General features: G+C 43.6%; 1 protein-coding gene across 1 annotated transcript in view; it reads right to left on the reverse strand.

Moving 5' to 3' along the window:
- LOC126194837 (PHAF1 protein CG7083) overlaps positions 1-16,808 on the reverse strand; it is a 154,069-nt gene that overhangs the window by 100,565 nt on the left and 36,696 nt on the right. The window contains exon 6 of the mRNA XM_049933172.1: positions 12,527-12,743. Coding sequence (XP_049789129.1) covers positions 12,527-12,743 — 217 coding nt within the window. The remainder of the gene's footprint in view (positions 1-12,526; positions 12,744-16,808) is intronic.

Genomic DNA, 16,808 nt, shown 5'->3' on the forward strand with positions numbered 1-16,808 from the left:
TTAGATGGGTTTAATACTTTCCGTTCCTACATTGCTGATGAGGTAAATTTAGTGTCAGATCAAGGTCCATATCAGCAAATGGAGTCCATCTGCTCTGAGTTTTCATCTCTGTTTTCCCCTGGGCTCAGCTGTGTTGCCAGTTTTCAGACCGACTTTACGATGACAGAGTCCACTCCTTGTTTGTGTTTTTTTCGGTCATTGGTGGACCTCTCGTACCAAAGCTCAAAGCTTTGGCCTGTCGACATGTGTATTAGCTGGGCATAGATGGGGACATTATGCGGCTTATCGCTGCTTGCACACACTATGTTCAGAAACAGGAAGCCCCACGGGCATCTTTCTCTCCCTGGTAAACGTTGCAGCACCCGTTGGAGCATCTAGTTGTCGATTTTGCTGCACCCTTTCTAAATTCGTATTGGCTCATTGTACTGGATACCTATTTCAACATTCCCTACATGGCATGTTGTCCGTCTCATCTGCATCAGCCACTATTTTGGCCCTGTCTAAAATTTCTGCAATTTAGGGGCTTTCACATACCGTGGTTACTGATAATGGCCCCCAGTTAGTTTCTCAAGAATTTGCATCCTTTTGCCATTCACAGCTCAATCTAATGGTGAGGCCGAATGCATGGTTTGGACATTTAAAACTCAAGACACAAAAATATGTCCCCGGAAGTTCCTTTAGACTGTTTGTACGATTTTAATTTGGTGGGGGACAAGAGCTACATGGACCCCAGCCACGGACCCTCATTCAGCTGTTGCATCTAGGCCACCTCCAAAGGTGTTGCCTGCTCCACGAGTGTTCCGTCCGGGTGCTCCTGTCTGGGCTCACGGTTTCAGCCACCAAACGAACTAGGTTCCTGCCATCATAAGGTTCCTGTGCTTCATCCACACTCCTAACAGGTGGACGTCCTGTCACTTCGACCAGCTGGGGCCACGCTTTGCGGTGTCTGTTCTGGAGAGCCCACCACCTCTCTGCCCCTGCCACCACCGACACCTGTTCCTGTGTCGCAGACGGTCTGATTCACGCCACAGTGGGGTCACTGCCTGGCAGATTGCTGTCTTGACTTCCTGCATCTGCACCACTTCTCTACTGCCACTGATAGTGCAGTCTCTGCTGCACCTGATGCCGCAGCTGCCACCGCCTCCGTTGCTGGGACCTGTGCGGCTGTTGTCTCCGACACCCATGCTGACGCCTCTTAGCGCTTACCTCAAAGAGGACATCACTATGGAAATGTTATCCCCAGTCCTGCCACACAGCTTCTCATGAGAGGGGAGAACAGCACACCAAACCACCCCTCACCGCTTCCACCTGCCATCATCAGTCGACGAAATGGACATCAGCACCATCACTGGTGATTTCTGTGACTCGTAATCTCAGTGGCTTGTGAGATCAGTGCTTTTTTCCCCACAGTACCAATGACTTTTTGAAACCAGTGCTTTTTTTGGTACCCATGTTCTTTTTCCCGTATAAGTGCTTTTTTTTCTGTCATGCAATTTTTCCATACCTAGTGTTTTTATGTATGTATATGGCTTTCCCACCCCCTAGAAGATAGGAGTGTTGTACCTTTACTTATGATGCATATTATTTTAGGGATCGCACTTTCATACAGTTCACAGTCCCACTTACAGATGCCACCTTGGTTGGCCCCTGGTGTGCTCTGGTGAACCACCAAGGAAACAGTAGTATTTAAGCAGTCACAAACAAGTGCTTGGCCTATTCTTTATGCTGAATTACTGTTGTCCAGTCAATGTGTTCAGTGTTACACACAGCCTGTATCTTACATGTTGCTCTACACGGTACTATGTTCCATAAATCATGTTTGTTCTTGCTATAACAGCGTAACAGCATTCAGTCACAAACGTGACAAAATGCTGCTTTAAAACCATTCAAAACCAAGGTTCTGTACCAAATTTTTTTTCATGTGGTTGAAGGCTCTTGTTCTGGTTTACCCTAGCCTTTCACAAGACCTGATCAAATGGTGGAGCAGCACAAAGAAACTTCTAATCCAGGATGAAAATATAATCCAACCTCACAGTAGATAAAAATAAAAGGAATCATTCAACTGATTATGTACAAAGAAAACTAATGTATTACTGAAAACTACATGTAATGCTACTTTAATATTGCAAGATACGTGAAACAAAGTTATTATGTATAGTCATTTTCCTTTGCTTCAAGTGACTTTGTCCAAATCTGTTTTCCTGATTACTTCAAGGTGACAAATAACTTTGAATTGCAATAAATTTCTACCCATACCTTCTCAAGTTAACCTAAAATCAAACAAAATGAAAACTGTACAAAAAATTATGAAAGAAACAATAATAAAAAACCAACATATCCTCCATACAAAGATATGACTGCATAGTGGAGGGAGTGAAATTAGAATGGTGATAGATATATTTACATACTACAAATGTCTTTCTGTGTTACGGGCAATGTAACATTAAACACAGAATTTTGTGACTTGCAATAGTAGTAATGTCTGTTCTAAGCAACAAAAATGCCTAGATGATCTGTGCACAAGTTTTTAAATCTTTGTTGCACTTACTTTCTTTGCTTGCTAAACTATGTCAGTTATAAAATACATTACAGTTGTTTTTCATCCTCCATTTTGCTGATGGTTGTTCATGAGAGATCTCGTGGAGCTACATACCTCTTTCTTACAATAAAACCCAACTAGTCAGTGAGCTTATTACAGCTCAATATTGTGTTTATTTCAAACAACTCGGACAATTTGTCAGTGATTAATAGTTTTCATTTCATGGTGACGAGAGTGAAGATGGAGTTACTGTTATGCGTAATGGTACCTGTGTATGTGTCTGATGCTGTAACAAACTGACACACTGATCACTCATTTCTGTTTGGTATATTTCTACCACCACATTTCTGCAACTTCTTTCTGAATATTCATTTTTATATAACACTACATTTCTGCAACTTCTTTCTGAATGTGATTCTTCAATTTCTCCCGGCGTATTTGTTGCTCGAACAGTTCATGGGTATACCGCCGGTTCATAGTGTCCAACGGGCACAATATTTCGGCAATCAGACATGTCGACATCGTCAGTTGCGCTGACGAACTGAGCTCCTGAGGGCGGGTGGCCGATTTAAATCTCCTCCCCCCGTGGACTGCTCTCTTCGCTGTCCGCGCCCGCACGGAATCTGTTGTAGCGTCGATGTGCTTGCTACGTCCGCCCTGGTCGCCAGTTCGTACTTCTTGCTGAGAGTCTTCTTAATTACATTCAATGCTGGGTCCCAAGCCTTGCTGAGATTGTAGCCGCAATCTTCGTTGATAAGATCCTCCCTGGTGCGAATTTTGATAGCCTCCGTTATAATGCTGTCCCAATATTTAGAGGTCTGAGCCGCGATCTTGGTACACTCATAATCCATCTCATGTTTCTCGGACAAACAGTCCTCTGCTACCGCCGACTTATTTGGATATTTCAGTCGAGAGTGCCTTTGATGTTCTCGGCAACGATCTTCGATGGTGTGTACTGTTTGTCCAATATAAGTCTTCCCACACTCACAGGGAATTTGGTATATGCCGGCCTTCCTCACACCGAGGTCATCTTTCACACTTCCCAGTAATGCCCGTGTTTTATTGGGCGGGCAGAAGACGGTTTTAACTCGGTGTTTCTTTAATATACGACCAATTTTCCCCGATAGTGCACCATTGTACGTAATAAAGGCAGTGGCTACCTCTTCTTCTCTGACTTCATCCGTCTCCACAGATTGTGCTGTGGTGGTGGAACGGAGAGCGCGCCTAATCTGCCATTCCGAGTACCTGCTTTTTCAGAACACGGTTTTGCGGTGTTCCAATTCCAGGGGCAGATTCTCTGCATCTGAGATGCTGTGCACCCTGTGTACCAGTGTTTTTAGTACTCCATTCCTCTGAGAAGGGTGGTGGCAGCTGTCTGCATGCAGGTACAGGTCAGTGTGCGATTTCTTCCTGTACACACCATGGCTCAGGGTACCATCGGCTCTTCTCTTGACCATATTGTCCAGGAATGGTAATCTTCCTTCTGCTTCGGTCTCCATTCCATAGTGAATTTGATGTTTGGATGTATGGAGTTTAGGTGTGCAAGGAAATCCAGGAGCTTGTCCCTACCATGGGGCCAGATGACGAATGTGTCATCGACATAACAGAAGAAGCAAGTAGGTTTCCAATTGGATAACACCAAGGCTTCCTTCTCGAAGTACTCCATGTACAAATTCGCGACCACCGGCGATAGTGGGCTCCCCATTGTGATTCCATCTGTTTACTCATTGTATTCTCCATTAAACAGAAAATACGTTGAGGTCAAGACAAGCCTAAAGAGTTCGGTGGTGTTCTCGTCAAATTTCTGCCCAATAAGCTCGACTGACTCTCATAGAGGCACCCTGGTGAATAGTGAAACCACGTCTAAGCTCACTATTATATCAGTGTCTTTCAGTCTGAAGTTGTCGAGACGTTTCACGAAATCCACGGAATTAATATGGTGAGGGCACTTACCTACATAGGGGTTAAGTAATTTAGCCAGACATTTTGCCAGCAAGTAAGTAGGTGCCCTAATGTTGCTGACAATCGGGCGCAAAGGTACCCCCTCCTTGTGGACCTTAGGGAGTCCATAAAGTCTTGGTTGTACAATTTCTTGGCGTCCCCCTCTGGTAAATCCGCGTCCTTGGGTAGAGCCCTGGTCTTGTTCTTCACCTTCTTCTTGGGGTCAGCGTTGATCTTCCTAAAGGAGTCGTCATCTAGCAGGTGCTGCATCTTCTCAATGTAGTCCTTACAGGAAAGAACAACAGTGGCATTGCCTTTGTCAGCAGGTAAGATAACAATCTCAGAACACTCTCTTAGGTCCTGAATGGCTGCCCTCTCTCTACTGGTAATGTTAATCTTTGTAGGTTTAGTTCTGGTCAGAGCCTGGCAGGTGCCCCGACGCACTTCTTCTGCTGCTTCAGATGGTAATCGCGCGTAATCGGCCGGCATGTACCAAATTCCCTGAGAGTGTGGGAATACTTATATCGGACAAACAGTACACACTATCGAAGATCGTTGCCGAGAATATCAAAGGCACTCTCGACAGAAATATCCAAATAAGTCGGCTGTTTGTTCGAGAAACATGAGATGGATTATGAACATACCAAGATCATGGCTCAGACCTCTAAATATTGGGACAGTGTTATAAGGGAGTCTACCGAAATTCGCACCAGGGAAGATCTCATCAACCGAGATTGTGGCTACAATCTCAGCAAGGCTTGGGACCCGGCATTGAATGTAATTAAGAAGACTCCTGCAAGAAGTACGAACTGGCGACCAGGGCAGACGTAGCAAGCCCATCGACACTACAACAGATTCCGTGCGGGCATGGACAGCGAAGAGTGTGGCCCGCGGGGGGAGGAAATTTAAATCGGCCGCCCGCCCTCAGGAGCTCAGTTCATCAGCGCACCTGACGATGTCACGTCTGATCGCCGAAATATTGTGCCCGTTGGACACTATGAATGGGCAGTATACCCGTGGACTGTTTCTTTCTGAATATCCATTTTTATATAACCTACAACTAAATAGTCATGTCTTAATGCTGTAAGTTATCAGGTAGTATAGGCAAATAAAACAAAATAACAAAAATATATTGTCACATTATACAATAGGACAACAAACCTCTCCAGTCCTTTCCCTTCACCCCTCTTCCTTCACCTTCAACTCTTCTGCCAGAAGGAGCCACTGGCTTTGAATGCTTTTAAAAGTTAAATCCTTTTGTGTGTGTGTGTGTGTGTGTGTGTGTGTGTGTGTGTGTGTGTTCCCCTGCCACCGCTTGGTAAGTAGATTTTTTATCTATCCATTTACAATATATAATAAAAATTGCATATCGAAGATAAAAGTAAAGATTCAACAACAAATTGTGAAGTATACCATTCAAGGCCTAGCCCAAACTCAGACTGCGGAAAATTACTGTAGGAAAGCAGGTGTTGCCTTTTTGGCTGGAAATAGCTTAGAAGAAATGGATGAAAGAATGGAGAAAAGTATATCCTAACAAGATGTTACTGCCAAAATTTCCAAATACCCAACTGTAGACCACAATTTGCTTTGAAATATGATATGCACAACAGTCATAGGAATCTTTATCTATTTATTTTTTTTTTAAAAAGAGCTACCTAAATATACAATGATATTAGAGAACAATTGTTTTTTAATGAGGCTACTGTTGCCACAAATATCTAAGAAGCACAAATTTAGTTTATAACTGATGATACAGCACCAATTTTGCGCAAGAATATATATATATATATATATATATATATATATATATATATATATATTCCACGTGGAATGTTTCCCTCTGTTATATATATATATATATATATATATATATATATATATGATAGAGGGAAACATTCCACGTGGGAAAAATATATGTAAAAACAAAGATGATGTGACTTACCAAACAAAAGCGCTGGCAGGTCGATAGACACACAAACAAACACAAACATACACACAAAATTCTAGCTTTCGCAACCAACAGTTGCTTCGTCAGGAAAGAGGGAAGGAGGGGAGAAGATGAAAAGATGTGGGTTTTAAGGGAGAGGGTAAGGAGTCATTCCAATTCCGGGAGTGGAATGACTTACCTTAGGGGGAAAAAAAGGACGGGTATACACTCGCACACACACACACACACACACACACACACACACACACACACACACACACACACATATCCATCCGCACATTCACAGACACAGACAGACATTTGTAAAGGCAAAGAGTTTGGGCAGAGATGTCAGTCGAGGAGGAAGTACATAGACAAAGATGTTGTTGAAAGGCAGGTGTGGTATGAGCGGCGGCAAATTGAAATTAGCGGAGATTGAGGCCTGGAGGATAACGAGAAGAGAGGATATACTGAAGGGCAAGTTCCCATCTCCGGAGTTCTGACAGGTTGGTGTTAGTGGGAAGTATCCAGATAACCTGGACGGTGTAACACTGTGCCAAGATGTGCTGGCTGTGTACCAAGGCATGTTTAGCCACAGGGTGATCCTCATTACCAACAAACACTGTCTGCCTGTGTCCATTCATGCGAATTGACAGTTTGTTGCTGGTCATTCCCACATAGAAAGCTTCACAGTGTAGGCAGGTCAGTTGGTAAATCATGTGGGTGCTTTCATACGTGGCTCTGCCTTTGACCGTGTACACCTTCTGGGTTACAGGACTGGAGTAGGTGGTGGTGGGAGGGTGCATGGGACAGGTTTTACACCGGGGGCGGTTACAAGGGTAGGAGCCAGAGGGTAGGGAAGGTGGTTTGGGGATTTCATAGGGATGAACTAACAGGTTATGAAGGTTAGGTGGACGACGGAAAGACACTCTTGGTGGAGTGGGGAGGATTTCATGAAGGATGGATCTCATTTCAGGGCAGGATTTGAGGAAGTCATATCCCTGCTGGAGAGCCACATTCAGAGTCTGATCCAGTCCCGGAAAGTATCCTGTCACAAGTGGGGCACTTTTGTGGTTCTTCTGTGGGAGGTTCTGGGTTTTAGGGGATGAGGAAGTGGCTCTGGTTATTTGCTTCTGTACCAGGTCGGGAGGGTAGTTGCAGGATGCGAAAGCTGTTGTCAGGTTGTTGGTGTAATGGATCAGAGATTCCGGACTGGAGCAGATTCGTTTGCCACGAAGACCTAGGCTGTAGGGAAGGGACCGTTTGATGTGGAATGGGTGGCAACTGTCATAATGGAGGTACTGTTGCTTGTTGGTGGGTTTGATGTGGACTGACGTGTGAAGCTGGCCATTGGACAGATGGAGGTCAACGTCAAGGAAAGTGGCGTGGGATTTGGAGTAGGACCAGGTGAATCTGATGGAACCTATAGAGTTGAGGTTGGAGAGGAAATTCTGGAGTTCGTCTTCACTGTAAGTCCAGCTCATGAAGATGTCATCAATAAATCTGTACCAAACTTTGGGTTGGCAGGCCTGGGTAACTAAGAAGGCTTCCTCTAAGCGACCCATGAATAGGTTGGCGTACAAGGGGGCCATCCTGGTACCCATGGCTGTTCCCTTTAATTGTTGGTATGTCTGACCTTCGAAAGTGAAGAAGTTGTGGGTCAGGATGAAGCTGGCTAAGGTAATGAGGAAGGAGGTTTTAGGTAGGGTGGCAGGTGATCGGCGTGAAAGGAAGTGCTCCATCGCAGCGAGGCCCTGGACGTGCGGAATATTTGTGTATTAAGAAGTGGCATCAATGGTTACACGGATGGTTTCCAGGGGTAACAGACTGGGTAAGGATTCCAGGCGTTCGAGAAAGTGGTTGGTGTCTTTGATGAAGGATGGGAGACTGCATGTAATGGGTTGAAGGTGTTGATCTACGTAGGCAGAGATACGTTCTGTGGGGGCTTGGTAACAAGCTACAATGGGGCGGCCGGGATGATTGGGTTTGTGAATTTTAGGAAGAAGGTAGAAGGTAGGGGTGCGGGGTGTTGGTGGGGTCAGGAGGTTGATGGAGTCAAGTGGAAGGTTTTGTAGGGGGCCTAAGGTTCTGAGGATTCCCTGAAGCTCTGCCTGGACATCAGGAATGGGATTACCTTGGCAAACTTTGTATGTAGTGTTGTCTGAAAGCTGATGCAGTCCCTCAGCCACATACTCCCGAAGATTCTCAGGCTTGTCTGACATTTGGCATTACCCCCAAAGGCCTCACACTTCAAGTTCCCATCTCGGGCTGTAACCCTTCGTTCCATCAGTCCCTATACCAGTTCCAAACTGAACAATCCATTGCCCTCACCCACCTAATCCTTCACCTACACATCAACTCGGCCAATGAACACACCCGCCAACTCCTATCCTTAATAAAAGTCCTCAATCTTTCCACTCCCACATCCACACCGGCTGTTCAGAGCATCCTCCTACAGGCCAACCGCGAATTAGAACAGCACGCCACCCTCCACCTAAAAAAACTATCCAATCTCCTGGTTTCCCACCTCCGGAAAGGCAGCTCACTCACCCTTCACAACCTTTCCAGCAAACCTCAACCTCCTCTCATTGCACACAGACCCAGTCTCTCCCATCTACTCAATCTCCCACTTCCTGCTCCACTCCCCCCAAAACCTCAAAATTCCAATCAACACAATCTGGAACCACAACACCCTAATTTAATAGTTAACCTTTCCTCCAAACCTCTCTCCCAATCCTAAACCTCTGTCCTATCCAAAGGCCTCACCTTCAGCCCCACTCCCAGATTCAACCAAACAGCCCTTGTCAAAGATTTACTGTCCTACACCCGTACTCTCTACTGGAAATATCACTTTGCCACGAAGAAAAATGATCCTAATCCTCCTCCTAATGATCCACCTCCCCAAGACACTATCCAAATTGAACCCTGCCTGGAACAGTTCCGTCCTCCATCATCACAGCGGGACCCACCTCCTCTTCCTCAAAATCACCCTCTCCAAACCTTCCAGGAATTTCTGACTACCAGCCTTGCCTCTCAATCCTTCTTAAAAAACCTTAATCCTACTCCCAACATCACCAGTGCTGAAGCCCAGGCTATCCGTGATCTGAAGGCTGACCGATCCATCGTCATTCTTCCAGCGGACAAGGGTTCCACGTCCGTGGTACTTGATCGTCGGGAGTATGTGGCTGAGGGACTGCGTCAGCTTTCAGACAACACTACATACAAAGTTTGCTAAGGTAATCCCATTCCTGATGTCCAGGCGGAGCTTCAACGAATCCTCAGAACCTTAGGCGCCCTACAAAACCTTTCACCTGACTCCATCAACCTCCTGACCCCCACCAACACACCGCACCCCTACCTTCTACCTAAAATTCACAAACCCAATCATCCCGGCCGCCCCATTGTAGCTGGTTACCAAGCCCCCACAGAACGTATCTCTACCTACGTAGATCAACACCTTGATCCTTCATCAAAGACACCAGCCACTTTCTCGAACGCCTGGAATCCTTACCCAGACTGTTACCCCTGGAAACCATCCTTGTAACCATTGATGCCACTTTCTTATACACAAATATTCCGCACGTCCAGGGCCTCGCTGCGATGGAGCACTTCCTTTCACGCCGATCACCTGCCATCCTACCTAAAACCTCTTTCTTCATTACCTTAGCCAGCTTCATCCTGACCCACAACTTCTTCACTTTCGAAGGCCAGACATACCAACAATTAAAGGGAACAGCCATGGGTACCAGGATGGCCCCCTCGTACGCCAACCTATTCATGGGTCGCTTAGAGGAAGCCTTCTTGGTTACCCAGGCCTGCAAACCCAAAGTTTGGTACAGATTTATTGATGACATCTTCATGATCTGGACTCGCAGTGAAGAAGAACTCCACAATTTCCTCTCCAACCTCAACTCCTTTGGTTCCATCAGATTCACCTGGTCCTACTCCAAATCCCATGCAACTTTTCTTGACGTTGACCTCCACCTGTCCAATGGCCAGCTTCACACGTCTGTCCACATCAAACCCACCAACAAGCAACAGTACCTCCATTATGACAGCTGCCACCCATTCCACATCAAACGGTCCCTTCCCTACTGCCTAGGTCTTCATGGCAAATGAATCTGCTCCGGTCTGGAATCTCTGATCCATTACACCAACAACCTGACAACAGCTTTCGCATCCCGCAACAACCCTCCCGACCTGGTAGAGAAGCAAATAACCAGAGCCACTTCATCATCTCCTCAAACCCAGAACCTCCCACAGAAGAACCACAAAAGTGCCCCACTTGTGACAGTATACTTTCCGGGACTGGATCAGACTCTGAATGTGGCTCTCCAGCCGGGATACGACTTCCTCAAATCCTGCCCTGAAATGAGATCCATCCTTCATGAAATCCTCCCCAACCCACCAAGAGTGTCTTTCCGCCGTCCACCTAACCTTCGTAAACTTGTTAGTTCATCCCTATGAAATCCCCAAACCACCTTCCCTACCCTCTGGCTCCTACCCTTGTAACCGCCCCTGGTGTAAAACCTGTCCCATGCACCCTCCCACCACCATCTACTCCAGTCCTGTAACCCGGAAGGTGTACACGATCAAAGGCAGAGCCACGTGTGAAAGCACCAACGTGATTTACCAACTGACCTGCCTACACTGTGAAGCTTTCTATGTGGGAATGACCAGCAACAAACTGTCCATTCGCATGAATGGACACAGGCAGACAGTGTTTGTTGGTAATGAGGATCACCCTGTGGCTAAACATGCCTTGGTGCACGGCCAGCACATCTTGGCACAGTGTTACACCGTCCGGGTTATCTGGATACTTCCCACTAACACCAACCTGTCAGAACTCCGGAGATGGGAATTTGCCCTTCAGTATATCCTCTCTTCTTGTTATCCGCCAGGCCTCAATCTCCGCTAATTTCAATTTGCCGCCGCTCATACCTCACCTGCCTTTCAACAACATCTTTGTCTATATACTTCCGCCTCGACTGACATCTCTGCCCAAACTCTTTGCCTTTACAAATGTCTGCTTGTGTCTGTGTATGTGCGGATGGATATATGTGTGTGTGTGCGCGCGCGCGCGACTGTATACCTGTCCTTTTTTCCCCCCTAAGGAAAGTCTTTCCGCTCCCGAGATTGGAATGACTCCTTACCCTCTCCTTTAAAACCCACATCTTTTCATCTTCTCCCCTCCTTCCCTCTTTCCTGACGAAGCAACCGTTGGTTGCGAAAGCTAGAATTTTGTGTGTACGTATGTGTTTGTTTGTGTGTCTATCGACCTGCCAGCACTTTCGTTTGGTAAGTCACATGTCTGCTTGTGGCTGTGTATGTGCGGATGGATGTGTGTGGTTTTGTGCGAGTGTATACCTGTCCTTTTTTCCCCCTAAGGAAAGTCTTGCCGCTCCCGGGATTGGAATGACTCCTTACCCTCTCCCTTAAAACCCACATCCTTTCGTCTTTCCCTCTCTTTCCCTCTTTCCTGATGAAGCAACCGTGGGTTGCGAAAGCTTGAAATTTGTGTGTGTGTGTTTGTGTTTGTTAGTGTAAAATATTAGAAGTCCAAATTAAATCTATCTGGCATACATGGACTCTCATGCAGTAAAATCCAGATGTTGGTTTACGTATGTAAATAGTAAATAAACATGTGAAATGCACAGAATTTTTGCTGCTCAATTCACGACATCATCTGCAGTAGGTGAACTCTGTAATGTTAGTTTATAACACTCAAAATAAGGAAAGTCACAGAACACTAAGAATGGTCATCTTCCCCTTTGGGCGGATAATAGAGATAGTAAATTATGTAAGTAAGAGCACACAAAAACATAGACAGCAAGGATAGCAATATCTTAACAATTGCAGATCATACCATATACTTAATTGAAAAGAGAGTCCAATTTGAAACCAAAATTCTTGTGATCAATATTTGTCCGTTTTGGGCACTATGGAGCTTCCAAATAATTTATTATAAAATTGCATCACACAGTTCCTAATCATTTATTAAACTTGCTAAGTTATTTCAGAACAGAAATCTAAATTATGATTACTAAATATAGCTAATTTGGAGATTGCAATATTGGGTACTCAACACTAAACAACTAAGGGACAGTGGATTATTTTACCTTCAGTGAAGAGATGCAAACGAAGGCCACATGTAGTTAGTCTCTCCCGAATAACCTCAGCACGTTCCAGATACAGGTGGTTATGGTAGCAACACAGTGGTAACTGTGGTGTGCGACATTCACTCAGACTGCTACCACTGTACACTGATGTCCGAGAGACCACCGGTGAAGATCCATTAGGAAACTGCAGTGACCCCAGGCCATGTGCATAACCTGGCTGCCAAAGACATAAGAGTGTTACTTCTATTCTATGTATCATAATTTAACAACTGAATCATTTTGAGTACAAAAAGTTAAAATGTGGCTCTCACTTTATTCAATACACTTGCATTTAGCAGTATCAAAAATGAGTTAGACATCTCTCGCCTCAGTGTACACAATAATTGGGTATTGTGACCCAGTATTGCAATGCAGCTGCCATACTAACAAGAATGATGATCACCTTCAAGAGTGCACCAGAACTGTCACTGAAATCAACACTTGCATGATGGTTGCATACCATCACTAATATAACACGTCAACAACTCATGTGATTGGAAGCAACAATACGTGAACAGAAAGTTACATTTCTCAAACCATGACATGACCTCCAAGTCCATGAGATCATGAGATCCTAGACTGTCTTCCTTCAAATTGGATTAAGTAGTTGAATCCAGTATGGCAAGTTATGAAGAATAATTTCAACACCTAAGAAGAATGGTGCCAGACATAGAACTTAACCATAATGTAATCAATAAGGTGTTTCTGATCTCTCATTGAATCTCTAATCTTTAATGTTGCTGGATTGTCAATCTTCAGTTGCTAGTAATATGACAATATTATGAAAGGCCACTATTCACTGTATACTGGAAATGATGAGTCGCAGGGAGGCACAACAAAAAGACTGCTAAACAAGTAAGATTTCATCCAAAGAGCCTTCTTCTGAATTAGACAACACACACACACACACACACACACACACACACACACACACAAATGATGTGCCTGTCCTTGACTCACATTTCCATTATGTGGTGGGTAGCAATCTATCCTTCCATAGTATTGCCATTATTCGATCCTGAATTTCCCATTATTTGATTCTGCTAATAATATGATATTTATGATTTTTTGGTTACATATGTCTAGGTGCAGTTTATATTTTGATTGGTGAAATTTGCCTTTATTTATTAAGGTGACCTGACATACATGCTACATGTAGATAAATACAACCTAAAAATCATTATTATGAAAGAGGAATTCATTCCAAAAAGGAATGTATGAACTAGACTCAACCAATTATGGGAAGTGCCATATACAATGTCATCATGTACAACTGAGGACTCTGCAACCTTTCCGCCAATGACTTTGGAGCTCATGAACAAACTATAGAATTCATGTTTAAAGAATGTCTTCTGCAGAAATACATTTGTAAGACTCAGACATTTTATAGATACCACACTTTCAGCCTTCAACTGTCTACAGCTGCTGGATATAGAGTTATGAGATGTTCTATCTTCCCACATTTTGCTCTGTTTTGTGTAACAGCTGCTGTTATGTCATTTAAATCTATATACAAAAAACAAAAATCATAGGAAATACGCTAATTCTCTTGCATTAAGGACTGAGTAGGCCAGCAAGTGGCTAGCATATTCATATTACTACATGCTTCTTGTGTGATGAAAATAACTTTACAAAAGACCAACAAATCAACTAAGGATAATTCAGTGTATCCAGTTGTGGCTAATTACTTATTATGGGAATCCAGTCTGCCATTACTCTTTTGTTGTGCTGATGACAACAAATTCATGACTTGGCTCTTCACCATTTCCCCATTTCCCCATTTCCTTGATATGATGAATATCATGCCTTCTAATATAAAGTTCACAAGTCAGATGAAGAGAGACAGAAAAATTACCGTTATCAGACATTTCAGTTAAACAAAAATTTGATGAATTTCTTTGTCACACTGCGTACTCAGACTAATACATACAGGCTTTTATCTCGGCGTGGAGAGCTCACACTATTTGGCTGAAAGAGAGACATTTAAAATACAGAGTCTCACAAAAGACGCATGGGAGGAGTCCAATGGTCACGAAGTGTGTTTGCCATCTGTTGCTGCTGTGTCTGGCAGTTGGCACTATGCACAGTTCTTAGACACCAATACTTTCCGTGCATCCCCTACACTGGCTGAGTGTACTGGTATCTTTTTTTTTTTTTTTGTTTTTTCAAATATGTTTACTAGGTATCATTACTGCATCTGCGCCAAGTCATGGCTTTCCCTGCCTATATGTCGCTGGGCCTGGTCCTCAGCAAAACCACTTGTGTATCTTCTATACTGTATGACTTAGTGTTCGGATGTTTTGTTTTGAGTATCCTGTTGAGTATCCATTCGGTACGGTATACATGAAGGATCAACAAGTGTTTCTTGAGTTGAACTATGCAAAAACACATTTGTGTGTGGAATGTAGACTTGAATTCATATGAAAATTTCCCAGTGTGCATGTTCCCAATGATTCAACGATATGCAGATTCATGAAGAAATTTTAAGAGACTGGATCTGTGTTAAAAAAATTAAGGTCTAGGGAATCTAGCGGTTTAACCAAAAATAAATGACACGTGATAGTGGAGGCCTTCGAAAGAAGTCCGAGAGAAACTCTATGCTGTTCAGCACTTCAGACTGGTGTGTCAAGAGCATCTGCTCGCAGAGTTGTGAGCTCACTCATGTTGAAACCATATAAAATAATTGTAGTGCATGTACTGAGGAACTTTGATACTGGTGCTCAACATCGTTATTGCAACCGGCTGTTACAATCTTTGCATGATGGGGAAGCTGATTCTGAGATGCGTGGTTTTTGTAATGAAGTATGGCTCCATGTGTCAGGGTATGTAAATTCTCAGAACAATTGATGCTGGAGCTCTGAAAACCCTTACAAATTACATCAACAATCTCTGCATGACGTGAAAACAGGAATGTGGCGTACTGTTAGCGCAAGACGGATTACTGTACCAATCTTTTTCCACAAAACAATATGTTTCAACAGGTATGTGAACAATATACTGCATCCTTATTTTTGATAACTGATGTCTAATGAAAAGATGTATGTTTATTTCGTGCAGGACAATGCAAGTTCACACATTGCCACTGCTTCTATGACAGCAATACGAAGTGTTTTTGATGATAGGATAGTCCACTGGCCTCTTCGTTCTCCAGATATAAATCTGTATTATTTTTATCTCTGGGGAATGTTGAAAGACAAGGTGTATGCAACCAATCCCCAGACACTCGAAGAACTGGAAGACAGGATTTAACTAGTCATTTTCCAGATTTTGGCAGTCAAAATTCGTCAAGTGTTTGCAAATGTTTTCATAAGATGTCAGGCTGCTCTTACTATAAAGAGGGACATCATTTTGAGCACCTACTGTAAGTAAAGGTAATCTTGAGTTAATCAGATGGCAAAACTGTATACGCTTAATTCAGGGGAAGTGCATATGCCACTGACTACGGGCAGATTAATGTCCAATAGTTGGGCATGGCGGCTGCTGGCAGATGCGGTGGTGGCAGCCGGTGGCTGAATACCGCACGACCCGAGGAACCCTCCTGGGCATCTTTTGTGAGACACCCTGTACTTAAATATATAGCACCATGATCATTTCCAATAAGAATATCCTGTATTCTAAGATTACACATCTATTAATGGTAGTTTGGAGAACAGCAATGGTAATAGGCATTCAGTATATCATACCAAAAAAAGAAAAAGTAAGTGCACAACCATTACAAATAATTCATTTGCAACACTTCTGCCTTTTGTAGTGTTCCACACAGTAAAATAGCTAGAAAACAATGAGGAATTATATCAATTTTGTGTTTGCCGAAGAGATTAAAAAGTGCTCCACACCTATAAAAAGACAATTGTGCCCTCAGGGTATGTGTAATACACAGGATCAGTCACCTAAAACTTGCACCACAAATATTGCAGAAATCAATTGATCTGCAGTTTTCAAGAATGGATTGGTAGTCAGGGGGTCATATTAATTATCAGCCAGCCAACAGATTGTAATAATACTTAGAAACTGTATTTATTGTGCATACACAAGCATCTTTTTTTTAATGGAGTATTGCCTATTGACAAAAACTAAAAGTAAGCTAAATTAGAATGTCAGTGGTGTTTGTTGCAGGAGTCTAGTGTGAGTCTTTTACAAAACATTGTACTGTGCAAAGTTTCCACACCAACACTTGTTTTGTGCCGTTCAACCTGTGTAGTTGCTAGGTACAATGTTGTTCATTGGTGTGTTGGCTTAAAAT

The sequence above is a fragment of the Schistocerca nitens genome, chromosome 7 (assembly GCF_023898315.1).
Source record: "Schistocerca nitens isolate TAMUIC-IGC-003100 chromosome 7, iqSchNite1.1, whole genome shotgun sequence".
Classification (NCBI taxonomy): Eukaryota; Metazoa; Arthropoda; class Insecta; order Orthoptera; family Acrididae; genus Schistocerca; species Schistocerca nitens.